This window comes from Carcharhinus amblyrhynchos, chromosome 8, assembly GCF_965287045.1.
Source record: "Carcharhinus amblyrhynchos chromosome 8, sCarAmb.v2.hapA, whole genome shotgun sequence".
Taxonomy (NCBI): domain Eukaryota; kingdom Metazoa; phylum Chordata; class Chondrichthyes; order Carcharhiniformes; family Carcharhinidae; genus Carcharhinus; species Carcharhinus amblyrhynchos.
Window position 1 is genome coordinate 14,737,278 of NC_137331.1, and position 21,459 is coordinate 14,758,736.

General features: G+C 45.4%; 1 protein-coding gene across 1 annotated transcript in view; it reads right to left on the reverse strand.

Annotated features, from left to right (window-relative positions):
• Nucleotides 1-489: 489 nt before the first annotated feature.
• The window catches only part of pde1ca (phosphodiesterase 1C, calmodulin-dependent a), a 427,725-nt gene continuing 406,755 nt past the window's right edge, over nt 490-21,459 (reverse strand). Inside the window, exon 18 of the mRNA XM_080194829.1 lies at nt 490-665. Within this exon, the coding sequence (XP_080050955.1) occupies nt 490-665 (176 nt within the window). The remainder of the gene's footprint in view (nt 666-21,459) is intronic.

Genomic DNA, 21,459 nt, shown 5'->3' on the forward strand with positions numbered 1-21,459 from the left:
CACAAGCAGTTGAAGAGATGCTATTCACAGCCTGAAACCCACTCATATTAGCACCTCCTGTGAACTATAAAAAGCGAGAAGAATGTGTCTGTGACTTAAATCTGCAAGTTAAGAAAAGCAATTTCAGCAAAAGAAAACTGAAATGAGACCATGACCAGAAATTCAGGGTGCAACAAATATCTCACCTATCAACAGAAAGCTAAACAAATAATTTAACTGAAACTATAATTACAACGCTAAATGATATCAGTACCTCACATAAGGATTAAAAAATTTTATTCCCTTCAGGCAGGCCTCTTTTGAAGTTCTGGGTCATTATATCATCTGCAGCACAGATAGAAATAGTGTACTTTGTACCTTCCTGAATTTAGGAATTTAATTTAGTTGTAAGGTATGGCCTTATAAAGTTCTTTTTTATGTACAATTGCCATTACCCATACTAATATCAGGAGCCCTGATTTTACACAACACTCTTCCACAATTTTTTTTTTAACTACTATAAAGAAGAGAGATGTGCTGTAACTTTTTCATCTTGTTTCTCTGCTCCACAAATCCTGTTCTGGTTGGATCTTTTTGAGGCTTTTTGTGCTGATGCAAGTATGAGTGGACACAATAGCTGGGCTGCTTGAACTCTCCAGCTCTTGCAGAATGACATGGTGGATGCACTAGTGAGAGACAAAAAAAGCAACAAGTTCACAAGAAAGTAATTTATTTACATTTTTGACATGTTACCACCTCAAGGTTTACTTGATACCTTCCAATCTAATTACACGACAAAACTTTATCTTGTCATAATTTGAATGTAGTTTTGGAGCTATGACATTGCGAATGCCCAAAGTTTGAGAATCATGTTAAATCACCTTAAACCTGAATCTGTCTGACGGAGTAGATCTAGTTTTATTTTACATTGTGGGATATGCACATCAACGGTAAAGCCAGTATTTATTATCTTAGTTACTTTTGAGAAATTGATAGTGGAGCATCTTGGACTGGTGAACTCTTCAGAGTGACGGTAGTTCCACAATGCTGTCGTGTAGGGCTTTTCAGGATTTTGACTCAGTGACGATGAAATGTCCAAGTCAGGATGGTGTGTAACTTGGAAAGAATGATGGGATGCTTCACAATGCTGTGTGTCATCCTTGCACTGGGGCCATGTTAATGTCAATTTTGTTCCAATTTTGGTATGAGGTGTTCCAATGCAGTTGTTGCATTTGCCCTTTTAGAACATAGAACACTACAGCACAAACAGGCCTTTCGGCCCATAAGTTGCGCCGATCATATTCCTACCTACCAGGCCTATCTATAACCCTCAATTCCATTAAATCCCACGTACTCATCCAAAAGTCTCTTAAAAGACCCCAGCGAGTTCGCCTCCACCACCACCGATGGCAGCCAATTCCACTCACTCACCACCCTCTGAGTGAATAGGTGGTGAATGTCATGATTTGGAGGCTTGAAGAAGTAACCTTGGAAGTAATTGAAAATTTAAACATAATAAACATGCACCACAACACATGGGTTGGTAACCTGAACACAAGCTTCATCAAAATGCACTAGTCCCCTGCACTTATCTCCATCGATGAGATGGAGTTTACACCTTTTTTCATACATACAGTTTTTGCAAATGATGAATCTCTCACTTTCACTTGAAACTTTCCTCAACAAGGCTGGCTTTGTTATTTTCTAGGCACAGTTATGCAGTTTGTTCTGACCGTTTGGCATGTATATCCCCTCTGCATGTCATTGTCAAGTATGTAGAAAACAGTAGCAATTCTGTACCAGAGGCATACACTGGAGGGCTCTCTTGGTTCAAACCAGAAAATCCTTGCTAATATCTTCAAGAAAGGTTCAAAAAAGAGTTTCCTCCTTTAAGAAGAAATGTCAAATAATATCTTTTTGCTCAGAATTTGTACCCAGTTTTTATCAAAAAGAATAAAAAGCACCTTGAAAGCATTTTGTGAAATGCTAGTGTACGGATTGGCACTAGAGATTGAGCAATTGAAGAATATTTAATTATGCTTAAAACCATTTTTGATTGGAAGGAAATGATGGAGGAGTCATGGAGTCATCAGTGACAAGGCATTTTCTTTGTTGTTTTAGGAGATGTACGAGGCAAGTTTTTTACACAGAGGGTGGGCGCCTGGAACTCGTTGTCAGTGGAGGTAATGGAATCAGATACGATAGTGAGTTTTATTCAAATACATGAATAGGGTGGGAAAAGAGTGATATGATCCCCGGGAGGGTAGGGGGTTTTAGTTCAGTCGGGCAGCATGGTCGGTGCAGGCTTGGACGGCCGAAGGGCCTGTTCCTGTGCTGTAATTTTCCTTGATCTTTGAAGCAGTGACTGGAGGGAGACCACTATCTAGTGAGACCTATTCTCCAATTTGACAGGCTTCATTGAGATGAGAAAAAACATTCCAGAAATGCTTTGCACAAGTTCTGTAATGTTTCTCCCTTGATTGTATCAGATTTTTCCATAGCCGAATATCTTTGGTTCAGTTCCTAGTTGAGGCTTTTTAAAATCTCTTTTATCTCAACAAAACTTGCAAAATTCTTAAGAGGCTAGACAAGGTAGATGAAGAAAAGAAATGGTTGGGGTAGGGAAGGGGTTTAGGACCAGAGTACATAGTGTCAGTATGAGGAGAAAGCTATCTATAAAGAACAAAGAACAGTATAGCACAGGAACAGACCCTTCAGCCCACCAAGCCTGGGCTGTCATGTTGTCCTAACTAAACGAACCACCTGTATCCCTCTATTCCCCACCTGTTTATGTGTCTATACAGAAAAATCTTAAATGGCACCAGCTTGGCAGTGCATTCCAGGCCCCCAGCACCCTCTGTGTAAAACAACTTCCTCCTCACATCCCTACTGAACCTTTCCCCCCTTATCTTGAACTTGTGCCCCTTTGTAATTGTCATTTCTGCCCTGGGAAAAAGCTTCCAACTGTTCACCTTATCTCTGCCCCTCGTAATTTTACTAATTTCTCTCAGGTTGTCCCTCAACCTTCGTCATTCCAGGGAGAACAGTCCCAGTTTATTCAATCTCTCCTCATAGCGAATACCCTCCAGATCAGGCAATATCCTGTTAAACATTTTCTGTACTCCCTCCAAAGCCACCACATTCTTCTAGTAGCATGCGACCAGAGTTGGATACAGTATGCCAAGTGTGACCTAACCACTCATTTTATATAACTGTGACATAATTTGCCAACTTTTATACTAGATGCCTCAGCCTATGAAGGCATCTAGTATAAACCTCCTTCATACAAAATCATGCTGTCTGTTGCCAATAAGACCATTCAGTTCCAAACGTATAGATCCTATCCTTAAGAATCTTCTTCAACAGTTTCATTATCACTGATGTCAGGCTCATTGGCCTATAATTACCCGGGTTATCTTTGCTACTCTTCTTAACTAATGGGACAACATTGGCTATCCTCCAATCTTCTGGTACCTTACCTGTGACCAACAAGGAAACAAAGATTTCCTCGCGTGTCTCCCTCGGTAATCTGGGATAGATGCCATCTAGCCCTGGCGTTTGTCTACCTATCTATGACTGAGGACAAGGGGGAATTTCTTCATTCAGAGGAAAGTATATCTTTGGAAATTTCTATCCCAGAGGAATGTGGAAGCTCAATCATGTTCAAGACAGAGGTGTCTAGGATGGTACAATGGTATGGTGTTTAGAACTGCTGCTTCACAGCACCAGACATCCAGGGTCAATTCCAGGCCTTAGGTCCTCCGGACGCTATGATTTCCTCCCACAGTCCAAAGGTGTGCAGGTTAGGTTGATTGGCCATGTTAAATTGCCCCTCACTATCCAAAAAAGTGTATGTCGGGGGGGGGTTAGCAGGGTAAATGCATGAGGTTATGGGGATCGCATTTATGTGTAAAATGCTCTGTCGGAGAGTCAGTATAGACTTGATGTGCCAAATGATCTCCTTCTGCACTCTAGGGATTCCATGACTCTATGACTCTCTCTAATGTGCGTTAGGGAACTGGAGTTAGAGCTGGCTTAACTTTGGATCACTCAGGAGGCAGAGGTGATCATAGATAAAAGCTTCAGGGATTTAGATATTCAGAGGAATGAAATAGATGGGTGACGGTGAGAGGGGCTGGGAGGTAGCAGCCAGTGCAGGGATTCCCTGTAGTCGTTCCCCTCAGCCACAAGTATACCGCATTGGATATTGTTGAGGGGATGACCTAGGGAAAGGGGAGGGTGGAAGGTGGGTCCCTTGCCACTCTGCTTGGGATCTGGGGGAGGGGGAGAGGGGTCCGCTGCCACTCTGCCTGAGATCAGTGGGGAGAGAAGGAAGTCTGCTGCCACTCTGCCTGAGATCAGTGGGGAGAGAAGGAAGTCTGCTGCCACTCTGCCTGAGATCAGTGGGGAGAGAAGGAAGTCTGCCGTCACTCAACCTGAGATCAGTGGAGAGAGAAGGAAGTCTGCTGCCACTCTGCCTGAGATCAGTGGGGAGAGAAGGAAGTCTGCCGTCACTCAACCTGAGATCAGTGGGGAGAGAAGGAAGTCTGCCGTCACTCAACCTGAGATCAGTGGGGAGAGAAGGAAGTCTGCTGCCACTCTGCCTGAGATCAATGGGGAGAGAAGGAAGTCTGCCGTCACTCAACCTGAGATCATTGATAGGCGGGAGAGTGGTGGTGGGTCTGATGCCACTCTGCCGAGATCAGTGGAAGGGGTGGAAGGCGAGGGTCATGATTGGCCTGGGTGGCGGGGAGGCGGGGGGGGGGGGGGGGATAAGGGGTCAGTAACGTTGGGGAGGTGGGGTAATGCATGTGAGGCTAGTGGGGCCATTATCCGGCCTGGGAACGATATGGCAAGGGAACGATATCCTATCAGATTTTTTCTGCGCGTGCACAGTTGGAGGCGCCGATTGGAGCTGCAGGATTCCAGGCACGCTAAGCCCGGACCACAGCGTTGTGAGGCGTGATTCGGAATCGCTGATATTTTTGCAGGCAGCGTGCGTATGGGAGCACCTCAGAAGAGGTATAAAAGTCAGATCTGAATCACAGTTTAACAAGTCTGCCCAGCGCGAAGGATCAAAATGGTAAAATAGGGCCCAGAGAGTGAGTGTGTGAAAGAGAGAGAGAGAGAGTATGAGTGTGTATGAGAGAGAGAGAGATGGTGATGGAGAGTGTGAGTGTGTGAGAGAGAGAAGAGAGTGTGTGTGTGTGTGTGTGTGTGTGTGTGTGTGTGTGTGTGTGTTTGAGGGAGAGCGTGTGTGTGTGTGTGTGTGTGTGTGTGTGTGGGGAGGGGGGGAGGGAGAGTGTGTGTGTGAGAGGGAGGGTGAGTGTGTGTGTGAGAGGGAGGGAGAGTGTGTGTGTGTGTCTGTGTGTGTGATTGAGTGAGTGAGTGAGCGAGCGGGTGGGTTTTGTGTGTGTGTGTGTGTGTGTGTGTGTGTGTGAGAGACAGTAAGTAAAAATAGACAATGATGTCCTGAGGAGTGGTTATAGAGAGCTAGGGAAAAGATTAAGAAGCAGGACCTCGAGGGTGGTAATCTCTGGATTACTCCCAGTGCCACATGCTAGTGAAGTAAGAACAGGAGAATATGGCAGATTAATGCGTGGCTAAAGAATTGGAGCAGGGGGCAGGGAATCAGATTCTGAGATCATTGGGATCTTCTCTGGGGCACAGGTGACAAATTTAAAAGGGATGGATTGTATCTGTATTGGAGGGGGACCAATATCCTGGGGGCAGATTTGCTAGTGCTACAAGGAAAGGTTTAACCTAGAATTGGAGGCGGTGGAGGGGGGGGGGGGGGTGCTCCTCATCAGCAGGACAACAAATGAGATGCTGAAAGAAGATGCAGTACTCAGGGATGGCAAACCGAATAGACACGATTGGCAAGAGCACAGGAGGGAGCAGGAAAACCTGTTGGATTAAATTGCATCTATTTCAATGCAAGAGGGCCGATAGATAAGGTTGATGAATTCAGGGCATGAATGGGTATGTGGGACTGGGATATTATAAGCATAACTGAAATATGACTAAGGGAGGGATAGGACTGGCATCTTAATGTTCCAGGGTACAGGTTCCTTAGGCAGGACAGAAGTGGAGGAAAGAGAGGAGGGGGAGTTGCATTTTTGATTAAGGAGAGCATCACGGCAGTAGTCAGAGCTGAAATAACCAAGGGATGAGGAACTAAGAAATAAGAAGGGGGTGGTGACCTTATTGGGGTTGTGCTATAGTCAAATAGTTAACAGGAATTAGAAGGACAAAAATGCAGGGAGACTGAGGAGACTTGCAGCAGTAATATAATTATCATATTAGGGGATTTTGATTTTCCTAGCATAGATTGGGACTGCCATACTGTTCAGTGCTTAGATGGAATGGAATGTCTTAAGTGTGTTCAGGAAAGTTTCCTCTGGCAGTATGTGGAGGGTCCTACTCAGGAAAGGGCAAAACTTGACCTACTCCTGGGAAATAGGGCAGGCAAGTGATTGAAGTGATGGTGGGGGACCACTTTGGGACCAGTGACTATAGTTTTATTAATTTTAAAATAGTTATGGAAAGGGAGAAAACTGATCCACCGGTACAAGTTCTAAATTGGGGCAAGGCGAATTTTGATGAAAATAGACAGGAGCTTACAAAGGTTGATTGGAGTAGCTTGTTTGAGGTCAAAGGGACCTCCGGCAAGTGGGAGGCCTTTCAAAGGGAAATAGCTAGAACTCAGGGTCTACATGTTCCTGTTAGGGTGAAGGGCAAGGCTGGCAGGGGAACCTGGATGACAAAACATATTGAAATTTTGGCTAGGAAAAAGGAGGCATGGCTCAGGCACAAGCAGCTGGAATCAAGGGTTTCCCTGGAGATGTACAGGGGATACAGGAGTATAATCAAGAAGGAAATTAGGAGTGAAAATAGGGGGATAGAGGTAGGTTTGGATGAGAAGATTAAGGTAAATCCAAAGGGATTCTTCAAATATATTAAAGGAAAAAGAATAACTAGAGAAAGAATAGGACCCCTCAAGGACCAAAGTGGACACATATGTGAGGAATCGCAGGAAATGGTTGAGGTTCTCAATGAATATTTCTCCTCTGTGTTTACCATGGAGAAAGACATGAAGACTTGGTGACCTGGGAAAGTTAGTGCGATATATTGGAGGAGCTGATGGACATTTTAAAATGTATGAAGTTGGATAAATCTTCTGGCCCTGACCTGGGGAGATGATGGCCTAATGGTGCTATCACTGAACTAGTCAAAAACTCAACAAATATTCTGTGAATCTAGGTTGGAATCCCACCATGGCAGATGGTGGAATTTGAATTCAATAAAAAATATCTGGAATTAAGCATCTACTGATGATCATGAAACTATTGTAGATCGTCAGAAAAACCCATCAGGTTCACTAATGCCACTTAGAGAAGAAAATCTGCCTTCCTTACCTGGTCTGGCCTACATGTGACTCCAGAGCTCTGGAGTCACATGTAGCAATGTGGTTGACTCTCAACTGCCCTCTGAAGTGGTCTAGCAAGCCATTCAGGTTCAAGGGCAACTAGGGATGGGCAATAAATGCTGGCGGCGTCTATGTATCACGAAGGAATTAAAAAGAAGTTATATCCAAGAACACTGCGTGAGGCTAGAGAAGAAATTGTGGAAGTTGGAGGTCTGTCACTAGTGGTGTGCCGCAGGGCTCGGTACTGGGGCCTCTTCTCTTTGTAGTGTATATAAATGATTTGGAAGAGGGAGTAGGTGGTGCGATCAGCAAATTTGCTGATGACACCAAGATGGCTGGATTGGCGGGCAGTGAGAAGCAGTGTCTGGCAATACAACAGGATATTGATAGGCTGGTTGATTGGGCAGATACATTGCAAATGGAGTTTAATCCGGATAAATGTGAGGTGATGCATTTTGGCCGGAATAATGTAGAGGGGAGTTATATGGTAAAGGGTAAGCCCATAAGGAGTATAGAATCGCAGCGAGACCTGGGGGTGCAAGTGCACAAGTCTTTGAAGGTGGCAGTGCAAGTGGAGAGTGTGGTGAAGAAAGCCGATGGTATGTTAGCCTTTATAGGAAGGGGTATAGAATATAAGAGCTGGAGTCTAATGTTGCAGTTGTACAGAACGTTGGTTAGGCTGCATTTAGAGTACTGTGTCCAGTTCTGGTCGCCTTACTACCGGAAGGACGTGGAGACTCTAGAGAGAGTGCAGAGGAGGTTTACCAGGATGTTGCCTGGTATGGAAGGATTGGGGTATGAGGAAAGATTGAAGAAATTGGGGCTCTTTTCCCTTGAAAGACACCGACTGAGGGGCGATCTAACAGAGGTATATAAGATTATGAAGGGTATAGATAGAGTAGACAGAGGTGAGCTATTTCCTATGATAGAGACACATAGGACAAGGGGCCATGGACTTAAGGTGAGGGGGGAGAGGTACAACACAGATATGAGAGGGAGGTTTTTCACACAGAGGGTAGTGGGGGTATGGAATGCTCTGCCAAGTAAGGTGGTGGAGGCAAACACACTAGAGTCCTTTAAGGGTAACTTAGATAGGCACATGACTGGGTTGGAGATGGGTGGATATAGGAGATTGTTTTAAATAAGGGTCATTAGCATTGAGGCATCCTTGGTAATGTAAATGGATCTGGTATGATAATGTTTTTTCTCTTTTCATTCACAGGTTTTAAGTTGGTCCGCCTTGTTGCCCAACAAGGGGCATACACGCGTTGGGTCGTACTTGGGCTGCTCTTGGTTGTTTGAGATTGGCCTAGTGCTTCATGTCGTTAGTGTGTGCCTAAACTGGACAAGATACTGGGGAAGACGACAGCTCAGTGACAATCGCTGTTTGCTGTGCAGACACATGGATTTGGGCTGGTGTCTGTGGGAGTTTGCGCATTCTCCCCGTGCTTGCGTGGGTTTTCTCCGGATGCTCCGGTTTCCCCCCACACCCCAAAGATGTGCTGTTAGGCTGATTGGCAGGAGTAAATTGTCCCTAAATCAGTTTCCCTCAATCTGGATGGCCATAAAACATTAGACAGGGGTCGTGGGTGGAGAGGGGGACTGGTGGTGTTGAGATGGCGGTGCGGGCTCGTTGGGCCGAAGGGCCTGTTTCCCGGGCTGATTTGTTCTTTGTTCTTTGTTCTTTAGCCCTGGCTGAGATATTTGCATCATCGTTAGCCACGGGTGAGGTACCAGAAGACTGGACGTTAGCAATGTTGTCCCTTATTTAAGAAGGGTTGCAAAGAATAGCCTGGGAATTATAGACCAGTAAGCTTAACATCTATGGTGAGGAAGTTACAAGAGAGGATTCTGAGGGAGAAGGTATAGAGGCATTTGGAAAGACAGTTTGATTAGGAGCAGTCAGCTCGGCTTTGCGCATGGGAAACTATGCCTTACAAATTTGTTAGATAAGTGACCAGGAAGGTTGATAAGGGCAGAGTGGTAGATGTAGTCATTATGCACTTCATTAAGGCCTATGATAAAGTTCCATATGGTCGGCTGCTCCATAAGATTAGATCACAGGGAATCCAGGGAAAGCTGGCAAATTGGATGTACAATTGATAATAGGAAGGAGAGGGTAATGGTGGAAGAATGCTTGTCAGACTGGAGGCCTGTGACTAGTGGTGTGCCTCAGGGGTCAGTGCTCAGCCCAGTACTGTTTGTTATTGATATCAACGATGGATGAGAATGTACAAGGCATGATCAGTAAATTTGCAAATGACAATAAAATAGGTGATATTGTTGACAATAAGGAAGATTATCAAAAATTGCAGCAGAATCTTGATCAGCTGAGGAAGTGGGTTGAGAAATGGCTAATGGAGTTCAATACAGATAAGTGTGAGGTGCTGCATTTTGAAAAGACAAGTCAAGGTAGGACTTAGGGAGTATCCTGGAACAGAGGGACCTTAGAGTTCAGGTGCTCTAAAGGTGGAGGCACAGGTAGATAGGGCAATGAAGAAGTTTTTGGCATGCTGGCTTTCATCAGTCAGGTTATTCAGTATACAAGTTGGGAAGTTACGTTGCAGTTGTACAGGACGTTGGTGAGGCCACACCTGCAGTATTGTGTTCAGTTTTGGTTGCCTTGCTATAGGAAAGATGTTATTAAACTGGAGAGAGTGCAGAAGAGATTTACAAGGATGTTGCCAGGACCCAAGGGACAGAGTGATAGCAAGAGATTGGACAGGTTAAGTTTTTTTTCTTTGGAGCATAGGAGACTGAGGAGTGATCTTATAGAGGTAAAAAACATATGATCAGACCACCCACATTTTCCTCCAGGTTATTTATATATACAAAGTACAACAGAAGGCCCAGCACTGATCCTTGCAGAACATGTTTAGCTACAGATCTCCATTCTGAAAAACACTCTTCCGCTGTTACTCTCTGTCTTCTATAACCAAGCCAGTTCTGTATCCATCCAGCCAGGTCACCCCAAATCCCACGTGATTTTAGTTTTTGTATCAGTCTGCCATATGGCACCTTATCAAACGCCTTACTAAAGTCCATATAAACTACATCCACAGCCTTTCCCTTATTAATTACCTTTGTCATCTCTTCAAAAAATTCAATCAAGTTGGTGAGACATGACCTTTCCTGTACAAAACCATGCTGCCTGTCACTAACTAGTTCATTCTCCCCAAATGTGCACATAATCCTGTCCCTCAGTACCTTCTCCAACAACTTCCCCACGTTAGGCTCACTGGCCTATAATCTCCTGGATTATCCCTGCTTCCTTTATTAAACAAGAGAACAACATTGGCTATTCTCCAGTCCTCTGGAACCTCACCTGTGGTCAAAGAGAATGTGAAGATATCTGTTAAGACCCCTTGCCTTCCACAGTAACCTGGAATAGATCCCATCTGGCCCCAATTCAAAGCCCTCGAAGCCTGTACTGACCACATTGCCTGACTTAACTAAAACCCCCTACCCATCCTGGGACCATATCCCTCTATTCCCATCCTATTCATGTATTTGTCAAGATGCACCTTAAAAGTCACTGTCGTATTTGCTTGCACTGGCAGCAAGTTCCAGGCACCCGCCACCCTCTGTGTAAAAACACGTGGTGTGGAGATGTCGGCGTTGGACTGGGGTAAACACAGTAAGAAGTCTCACAACACCAGGTTAAACTCCAACAAGTTTATTTGGTAGTAAACTCCACTAGCTTTCAGGGTTTGCCCCTTTGTCAGGTGAGTGACCACCTAGCGTTTACTACCAAATAAACCTGTTGGACTTTAACCTGGTGTCGTGAGACTTCTTACTGTAAAAACACGTGCTCCAGATATTCACTCCAGATATCAAAGTCCCAGGCAAACATAGCATTAAAGTTTCCAAAAGATTAATTTTTTCTTGTTTTGGGATGGTAGTGAGTACTTCATCAAAGTCAGAATACAACTTTTCTTTTAAGTCTTAATCAGAGTCAAAGGTCAGGACATATCACTGATGTTAATGCCATATTAGATACAGGTAAGTGATGGTTTAATTTATATAATTGGGGAGTTCCTGGCAGCGCATGCTGGATCTGATCCCAGGGTAAAACCAACAGTGCGGGTATTTTTAAGCTCACTGATAGCCTTTCGTTTCCCATCAAAGGAAAGGCTATCAGCTACCCTTCCATGCAGTAAGGCAGATCTCATACAAAACTATCAATTAGGAGCAGGAGTAAGTCACTCAGCCCCCTGAGCCTGCTCCGCCAGTCAATAAGACCATGGTTCATCTGATTGAAATCTCCCACCTACCCCGATAACCTTTAATCTCGACCTACCCCCCGCCTCACCACCGCACTCCTGTTCATCAAGAATCTATCAATCTCCGTCTAAAAAAAATCCAAAAGTGCTTCTACTGCCTTTTCAGGAGGAGAGTTCAAAAGACTCCTACCCTCTGAGAAGAAATATTTCTCCTCATCTTTGTCATAAATGAGTGACCACTTATTTAAAACAGTGACTCCTAGTTCTCCCAGATTCTCCCAGAAGAGGAATCATCTTCTCCACATTCACCATGTCAGGACTCCAGGATCTTAAAGGTTTCAATAAAGTCACCTCTAACTTTTCCAAGCTCCTAGTGGATACAAGCTTAGCCTATCTATCCTTTCCTTATAAGACTATGTTTATTCCTGGTGTTAGTCTATAAATTTGCTCTGAACTGCCTCCAATGCATTTACATTCTTCCTTAAATTGGGGCGGCATGGTAGCACAGTGGTTAGCGCTGCTGCTTCACAGCTCCAGGGTCCTGGGTTCAATTCCTGCCTTGGGTCACGGTCTGTGTGGAGTTTGCACGTTCTCCTTGTGTCTGTGTGGGCTTCCCCCAGGTACTCCGGTTTCCTCCCACAGTCCAAAGATGTGCGGGTTAAGTTGATTGGCCATGCTAAGAAATTGTCCCTTAGTGTCCAGGAATGTGTAGATTTGAGGGATTAGTGGGTATCATATGTAGGGATATAGGGGTAGGGCCTGGATGTGATTGTGTTCGGTGCAGACTCGATGGGCCGAAGGGCCTCTTTCTGCATTGTACGGTTCTATGATTCTATAAGATCAATATTGTACACAGTATTCCAGATGTGATCTCACTGGTGCCCTGTGTATCTGAAGTATAACCTCCCTACTTTAGATTCAATTCTCTTTGCTATAATTTGTTTCATTCTATTTGATTCCCTCATTACTTGCTTCACCTGTATAGTAGTCTTTTGTGATTTGTGCACAAGAACACTCAGATCTCTCTATATCTCAGAGCTTTGCAATCCCTCAGCATTTAAATAACATACTTATTTTTTATTCTTCTAGCCAAAATAGACAATTTTGCGTTCGCCTGTACCTATTTGCCACCATTTTCAGATCTTTGCCCATTCACTTAACCTGGCTATATCCTTTGTAATCTTCTTATGTGCCCTTCATAACTTACTTTCCTACCTATCTTTGTGTCATCAGCAAATTTAGCGACCAGACCTTTGGTTCCTTTATCTAAGCGATTTATAAAAAATGAAAAAGGTTGAGGCCCAGCACTCCGTGGCACACCACTCATTACATCCTGCCAAGCAGAAAAAGATCTACATTGGCATTTCTGCCAACTTTCTGTTTCCTGTTAGTTAGCCAACCTTGCATTCATGGCAAAGGCCTTTTACAAATCCAGGTTGGCTCTGTTTAATTAACTCAGACCTGTTCAAGTGCCTGGGTAATTTATTTTCCTGATTATTGTCTGTATAAATTTACCCATCACCGATGTTAAACTGAGTGGCTTGTGGTTCCTTTCGGAATATCCTCACACTCGTCCTGAACAGAGGTGTCATATTTGCTATTTTCCAATTTTCTGGCACCTCTCCAATTTCTTGGGAAGATTGGAAGATTCTGGGAAGCGCATCGGCCACTTCACCTCCACTTCCTTTAGTAGATAGATATTACAAGCAAAGTTAAAGCTATTTCAAGACCAAGACTTTAAACAGGAGGCACCAGAATAACAAATTTAGTCATCCAAACTCTAAAAGTAGTTATAATGGATAGATGATCCAATTGGGTCCAATAATTCCCATGCAGCAATCCCTAATGTGTTTTCAGTATATGATGTACAAAAATGGCAGTGTGAACTTTTCAAATCTACCTCCTTGTATTAGCTCTGATATAGAGAGAAACATCAGATCTTTTACATCAGCCAGAAAAATAACCCACTTTTGCAGCTGAGTTAAAACAGATTTTGGACCATAACAAGCAAGAACAAATTCCTGAAGTCCAGTTAGCTGACTTTGTAATATTCTGTAAATCGAAAAATGGCAAAACAATGCTTCTGCTGGTAATAAGAAATAAAAACAGGAAATGCTGGAAACATGAAGCAAAGTGGGCAGCATCTATGGAGGGAGACACAAAGAGACAGTCAACTGACCACAGTGTTTTCGTGGGTTTGAGAATAAAGCTCACTTACATACACAAACTCACTCTCTGCCTCTCACTCATATACTTCCACAAACACACACAAACTCACTCACTCCCCCTCTTTCAGCAGGCTCACTCTCTGCCTCTCACTCATACTCTTTGCCTGCCACTTGCACTCACTCTGCATCTCACACACACTTACTGCCACCCTCTCTTCCAGACATACTCATTCTCTGCCTCTCACTCGCAATTACTCTCTGCCTCACCCACGCTCTGCCTCTCATTCACACTCAATCTGCCTCTCACACTCTCACAAGCACACAAACTCGCTCTTTCCATCTCTTTCAGACAGACTCACTCTCTGTCTCTCATACAAACTGCCTCTTAAATGCACACTTGCACTCTCCGTCTCTCAGGATCACACCTACTCTGCCTCTGTCACACACACACACTCACACACACACATGCACACACACACAATCACACACTCTCTGGTCTCTCACATGTGCACATTCTGTTTTTCACTCACACTCAATCTACCTCTCATTCACACACTCTCTCCCACACACACACACACACATACACACACACACTCTGTTTCTCGCTCATACACAATCTATCTCTTACACACACTGATTCTCTCCCTCTTTCACACACACTCTCTCTCTCTCACACACTCTTGATCTCTTTCAGATACAAACTCACTCTGCCTCTCTCACACACTCAATCGCTACCTCTCTCTCATACACACTCACTCTCTTCCTCTCTTTCAGACATAAACTCACTCTCTGCCTCTCGTGCACACACATACATGCTCATTCTCTCCCTCTCTCACACAAATTCACACTCTCCCTCTCTTAGAATCACACCCATTCTCTGCCTCTCTCACACACGCACTCTCTCTCTCTCTCTTACACACACACTCTGTCTCTCACTCACACACTCTCACAAACACATAAATTCACTCTCTCCCTCTCTTTCAGATACACACACACTCACTCTCTCCCCCTATCGGACACACACTGATTCACTCTTCCCCTCCCTCTCACACACACACTCATTCTCTGCCTCTCATTCACACACATCTCACTCTCTACTTCTCTCATAAACACACTTTCTGTTTCTCATTCACACTTAATCTGCCTCTCATTCACATAATCACTCTCTTCCTTTCACACACACACTCACCCTCTGCCTCTCTCACACTCACTCTCCCTCTCTCACGCACACTCACACTCTCCCTCTCTCAGAATCACATCCATTCTCTGCCTCTCTCTCACACACCCACAATCACTCTCTGCCTCTCACTTACATTATCTCTGTCTCACACACACACACAGACTCACTCTCTGCCTCTCTCAGAATCACACTCACTGTCTCTCTCTCCCTCACACTCACTCTCTGCCTCTCTCTCACATTATCTCTGCCTCTCACACACACTCACTCTCTCTCACACACACACACATTCTCTCTCACACACACACACACACACTCTCTCTCTCTCACACACGCACACACACACTCTCTCTCACACACATAGAACATAGAACATTACAGCGCAGAACAGGCCCTTCGGCCCACGATGTTGCGCCGACCAGTTACAAAACAATGACCCACTAACCTAAACCAATCCCTTTTCATCCATAAACCTATCCACGGATCTCTTAAACGCCCCCAAACTAGGCGCATTTACAACTGCAGCAGGCAGGGCATTCCAATCCCTCACCACCCTCTGGGTAAAGAACCTACCCCTGACATCCGTCCTATAACTACCCCCCCTTAGTTTAAAGCCATGCCCCCTCGTGCTAGATTTCTCCATCCGAGGAAAAAGGCTATCACTATCCACCCTATCTAAACCTCTAATCATCTTATATGTTTCAATAAGATCCCCTCTTAGCTGCCTTCTTTCCAGTGAAAACAACCCCAAATCCCTCAGCCTCTCCTCATAGGACCTCCCCTCCATACCAGGCAACATCCTGGTAAACCTCCTCTGCACCCTCTCCAAAGCCTCCACATCCTTCCTGTAATGTGGGGACCAGAACTGCACACAGTACTCCAAGTGCGGCTGCACCAGAGTTGTGTACAGTTGCAACATAACGCTGCGACTCCTAAATTCAATCCCCCTACCAATAAACGCCAAGACACCGTATGCCTTCTTAACAACCTTATCTACTTGACTCCCAACTTTCAGGGATCTATGTACACATACACCTAGATCCCTCTGCTCATCCACACTATTCAAAGTCCTCCCATTAGCCCTATATTTGACACATCTGTTATTCCTACCAAAGTGAATTACCTCACACTTCTCCGCATTAAACTCCATCCGCCACCTCTCGGCCCAGCTCTGCAACCTGTCTAAGTCTTCCTGAAAACTATGACACCCTTCCTCACTATCTACCACACCTCCGACTTTGGTGTCATCAGCAAATTTACTAATCCACCCAACTATACCCTCATCCAGATCATTAATAAAAATTACAAACAGCAGTGGCCCCAGAACAGATCCCTGAGGCACACCACTCGTAACCGAACTCCATGATGAATATTTACCATCAACCACCACCCTCTGTCTCCTATCCGCTAGCCAATTCCTGATCCAATTCCCTAGATCACCCCCAATCCCATACATCTGCATTTTCTGCAGAAGCCTACCATGGTGAACCTTATCAAACGCCTTACTAAAATCCATATACACCACGTCCACTGCCTTACCCCCATCCACCTCTTTGGTTACTTTCTCAAAAAACTCAATAAGGTTAGTAAGGCACGACCTACCCGCCACAAAACCATGCTGACTATCTCCAATCAATTCATTACTCTCCAAATAACTATAAATCCTATCCCTAATAATTTTTTCTAAAACCTTGCCCACAACAGAAGTGAGACTCACCGGTCTATAATTCCCGGGGAAGTCTCTGTTCCCCTTCTTAAACGATGGGACAACATTCGCTGTCCTCCAATCTTCCGGTACTATACCAGAGGCCAACGACGACCTGAAGATCAGAGCCAGAGGCTCTGCAATCACTTCTCTTGCCTCCCAGAGAATCCTAGGGTAAATCCCATCCGGACCAGGGGACTTATCTATTTTCAGACCCTCCAGAATATCCAGCACATCCTCCTTATCAACTGTAACACTGTCAATTCTACTCCCCTGCAACCCAGTGTCCTCCACAGCTATATCCATGTCCCCCTGCGTGAACACCGAAGAGAATTTTTGTTTCAATGCCTCTCCAATCTCCTCCGGTTCCACACATAACTTCCCTCTGCTGTCTATAACTGGCCCTAATCTTGCCCTAACCAACCTTCTGTTCTTGACATACCTATAGAACGCCTTAGGATTCTCCTTAACCCTATCAGCCAAAGTCTTCTCATGTCCTCTTTTAGCCCTTCTTAACTCGCTCTTCAACTCCCTCCAAGCCAATCTAAAGTTTTCTAGTGCACTACCCGAGCCCTCACGTCTCATCTGAACATAAGCCTCCTTTTTCCTTTTAACCAACGAATCAACTTTTTTGGTGCACCACGGTTCCCTAGCCCTACCAATTCCTCCTTGCCTGACAGGGACATACCTATCACGGACTCGCAATAGCTGCTCCTTGAAAAAACTCCACATTTCGGACGTTCCCAGTCCCTGTAATCTCCTAGTCCAACCTATGCTTCCTAATTCTCTCCTAATAGCCTCATAATTACCCTTCCCCCAGCTAAAACCACTGACCCGAGGTTCATGCCTATCCCTTTCCATCACTAAGGTGAAAGTAACCGAATTGTGGTCACTATCACCAAAATGCACACCAACTTCCAAGTCCAGCACCTGGTCTGGCTCATTTCCCAGCACCAAATCCAATATAGCCTCACCTCTAGTTGGCCTATCTACATACTGAGTCAAAAAACCTTCCTGCACGCTTTGTACAAAAACTGACCCCTCTAACGAGCTAGAGCTATAACAATTCCAATCAATATTAGTAAAGTTAAAATCCCCCATAACAATTACCCTATTACTTTCACTCCTAACCAGGATCGTCTCCGCAATCCTTTCCTCAACCTCTCTAGAACTTTTAGGAGGTCTATAAAAGACTCCCAACAGGGTGACCTCTCCACTCCTATTTCTAATCTCCGCCCATACTACCTCAACAGACAAGTCCTCATCAAACTTGCTCTCTGACACTGTGATACAGTCCCTGACCAATAATGCTACCCCTCCCCCCCTTCTACCTCCTTCTCTACTCCGACTAAAACATTTGAACCCCGGGACCTGCAGCAACCATTCCTGCCCCTGCTCTATCCATGTCTCTGAAATGGCCACAACATCGAAGTCCCAGGTACTGATCCACGCTGCAAGTTCATCCACTTTATTGCGAATACTCCTCGCATTAAAGTATACGCATTTCAAACCCTGCTCCACCCCACCCCTGCGATGCTGTGCATTGCAGTCCCCATCTATGCCCCCCTCACTTTCAACCCCTCTACTCAGGATCCCACCCCCCTCCGAATCAGTTTAAACCTCCCTGCATAGCCTTAGCAAATTTACCCCCCAGGATATTGGTCCCCCTCTGATTCAGGTGCAGACCATCACTCTTATAGAGGTCCCACCTTCCCCAGAATGAGCCCCAATTGCTCAAGTACCTGAACCCCTCCCTCCTGCACCAACCCCTCAGCCACGAGTTCAAACTTTCCCTCTCTCTATTCCTCTCTAAACTATCCCGTGGCACAGGCAAGAGTCCGGAGATAACCACTCTATCAGACTTGGCCTTTAGTTTCCACCCCAACTCCATAAATGTCTGCTTAATATCCCCTTCCCTTAACCTCCCTATATCATGTGTCCCCACATGAACTATAACTTGGGGTTGATCTCCCTCTCCCCTAAGAGTCCTGAATACCCTTTCTGATACATCCCGGACCCCAGCCCCCAGTAGGCAACACACCAGCCCTGAGTCCCAACTCTCCTATCTGTCCCCTTAACTGTGGAGTCCCCAATCACGAGGCCCAATCTTTTACAGCCCCTAACCACCTGAGCTTTCACACTAGGCTCACCCCCAGAGACCTGCTCCCTTTGGCTATCCCCAGTTGAATCCTCCTCAACTGTAGCCTCCAGGACCGAAAACCTATTTTGGAGGGGAACAGCCCCAGGGGATTGTCCCCCCGATTGCTTCTTTCCCCTCTTCCTGGCAGTGACCCAAGACTCATTTCTAGGAGTGACTATCTCCTTATAACTCCTATTGATTTCCACCTCCGCCTCCCGAATTATGCGGAGTTCCTCTAATTCCACCTCCAGCTCCTTTACACGCTCCTCCAGAAGCTGCAATCTAACACACTTCCTACAAGTAAAATCACCTGAAACACTACTAGATTCCCTCACCACATACATCCCACAGGAGATGCAGCTTACTGCCTGAACTGCCATCCCTGAAGCAATTACCAGCAGAAAAATAAAAATAAAAAAAAAACTTCCCCCACACTTATAATTAGGTTAGAGGAGGTGGGAGGGTGGGATTCTCTACCAGTGTAGAGGATCGGGTATCCTCTCTACACTAATTTATAGGGTTAGGGGCCCGAGAAAAAAAAACAAAAAAAACAAAAAAAAACTAAAACACACACACACAGACTCACTCTCTGCCTCTCTCAGAATCACACTCACTGTCTCTCTCTCCCTCACACTCACTCTCTGCCTCTCTCTCACATTATCTCTGCCTCTCACACACACTCACTCTCTCTCACACACACACATTCTCTCTCACACACACACACACTGTCTCTCTCTCTCACACACACATTCTCTCTCTCTCACACACACACACACACAAACACACACACACTCTCTCTCTCACACACACACACACACTCTCTCTCACACACACACACTCACTCTCTCTCACACACACACACACACACACTCTCTCTCACACACACACACACTCACTCTCTCTCTCACACACACACACACACACACACACTCTCTCTCACACACACACACTCACTCTCTCTCACACACACACACACACACACACACTCACTCTCTGCTTCTCACGCACATTATCCCTCTGCCTCTCACTCACACACACATTCACTCTCTGCCTCTCTCACACACTTCACAAACACACACAAACTCACTCTCCCTCTCTTTCAGTCACAGACTTACTCTCTGGCTCTCTCTCATAAACTCATAGAATCATAGAATGTAAGGCATGGAGACAGCCCCTTGGGCGCAAACTGATCTATGCTGACCAAAATGCCCATCTAAGCTAACCCTGTTTGCCTGCATTTGGCCTATATCCCACTAAACGGTGACAAAAACGGTTGACGAAGGACAAGCCGTTGATGTCGTCTATATGGATTTCAGTAAGGCGTTTGACAAGGTCCCTCATGGTAGGCTGATAGAAAAGGTGAAGGCTCATGGGATACAAGGCCAGGTATGTAGATGGGTGGAGAACTGGCTTGGGAGGAGGAGACAGCGGGTAGTAGTAGAAGGCTCCTTTTCCAATTGGAGGTCTGTCACCAGCGGTGTGCCGCAGGGCTCGGTACTAGGACCTCTTCTATTTGTGGTATATATTAATGACTTGGAAGAGGGGGTAGGTGGTGTGATCAGCAAATTTGCTGATGACACTAAGATGGTTGGATTGGCGGGTACTGAGGAGCAGTGCCTGGCAATGCAACAGGACATAGACAGGCTGGTAGATTGGGCAGATAGATGGCAAATGGAATTTAATCCGGAGAAATGCGAGGTGATGCACTTTGGCCGGAATAATGTGGAGGGGAGTTATACGATAAAAGGTAGAACTATCCGGAGCATAGATACACAGAGAGACCTGGGGGTGCAAGTGCACAAGTCCCTGAAGGTGTCGGTGCAGGTGCAGAATGTGATGAGGAAAGCGTATGGTATGTTAGCCTTCATAGGAAGGGGTATAGAATATAAGAGTAGGAGTCTGATGTTGCAGTTGTATAGAACGTTGGTTAGGCCTCACTTGGAGTACTGCGTCCAGTTCTGGTCGCCGTACTACCGGAAGGATGTAGAGATCCTGGAGAGAGTGCAGAGGAGATTTACCAGGATGCTGCCTGGTATGGAAGGGCTGTCTTACGAGGAAAGATTGAACGAACTTGGGCTGTTTTCCCTTGAGAGACGTCGACTGAGGGGGGATCTAATAGAGGTTTATAAGATTATGAAGGGGATAGATAGAGTAAATGGTGGTAAGCTTTTTCCGCTATTGGAAATGGATAGAACGAGGGGTCACGGGCTTAGGGTGAGGGGGGCTAGGTATAAGACAAATATTAGAGGGCAGTTTTTCACGCAAAGGGTAGTGGGGGTGTGGAATGCACTGCCGAGTAAGGTGGTGGAAGCAGGCACGCTAGGGTTGTTTAAGAGTCACTTAGACAGCCACATGAGCGGTCTACATATAGGGGGATATAGCAGGCCTTACTAAACATTGTAGGCTTGGGATTACGTTTTTGCCTCAGGGATGTTACAGTCTTTGCCTGTTTAATAATGAATTTTTTGTCTCCACAGGCATTTAAGTCCAGCAAGGGGCATGCATGCGGCAGGTTGTAGTGGGCTGCTCTTGGACGTTGCTTCGGGAGTTGCCTATTGCTTCATGTCGTTAGTGTGCTTAAACTGGACCATCTCGAGGGCAACATGACAGCTCAGAGACTATCTCTGTTGCTGTGCGG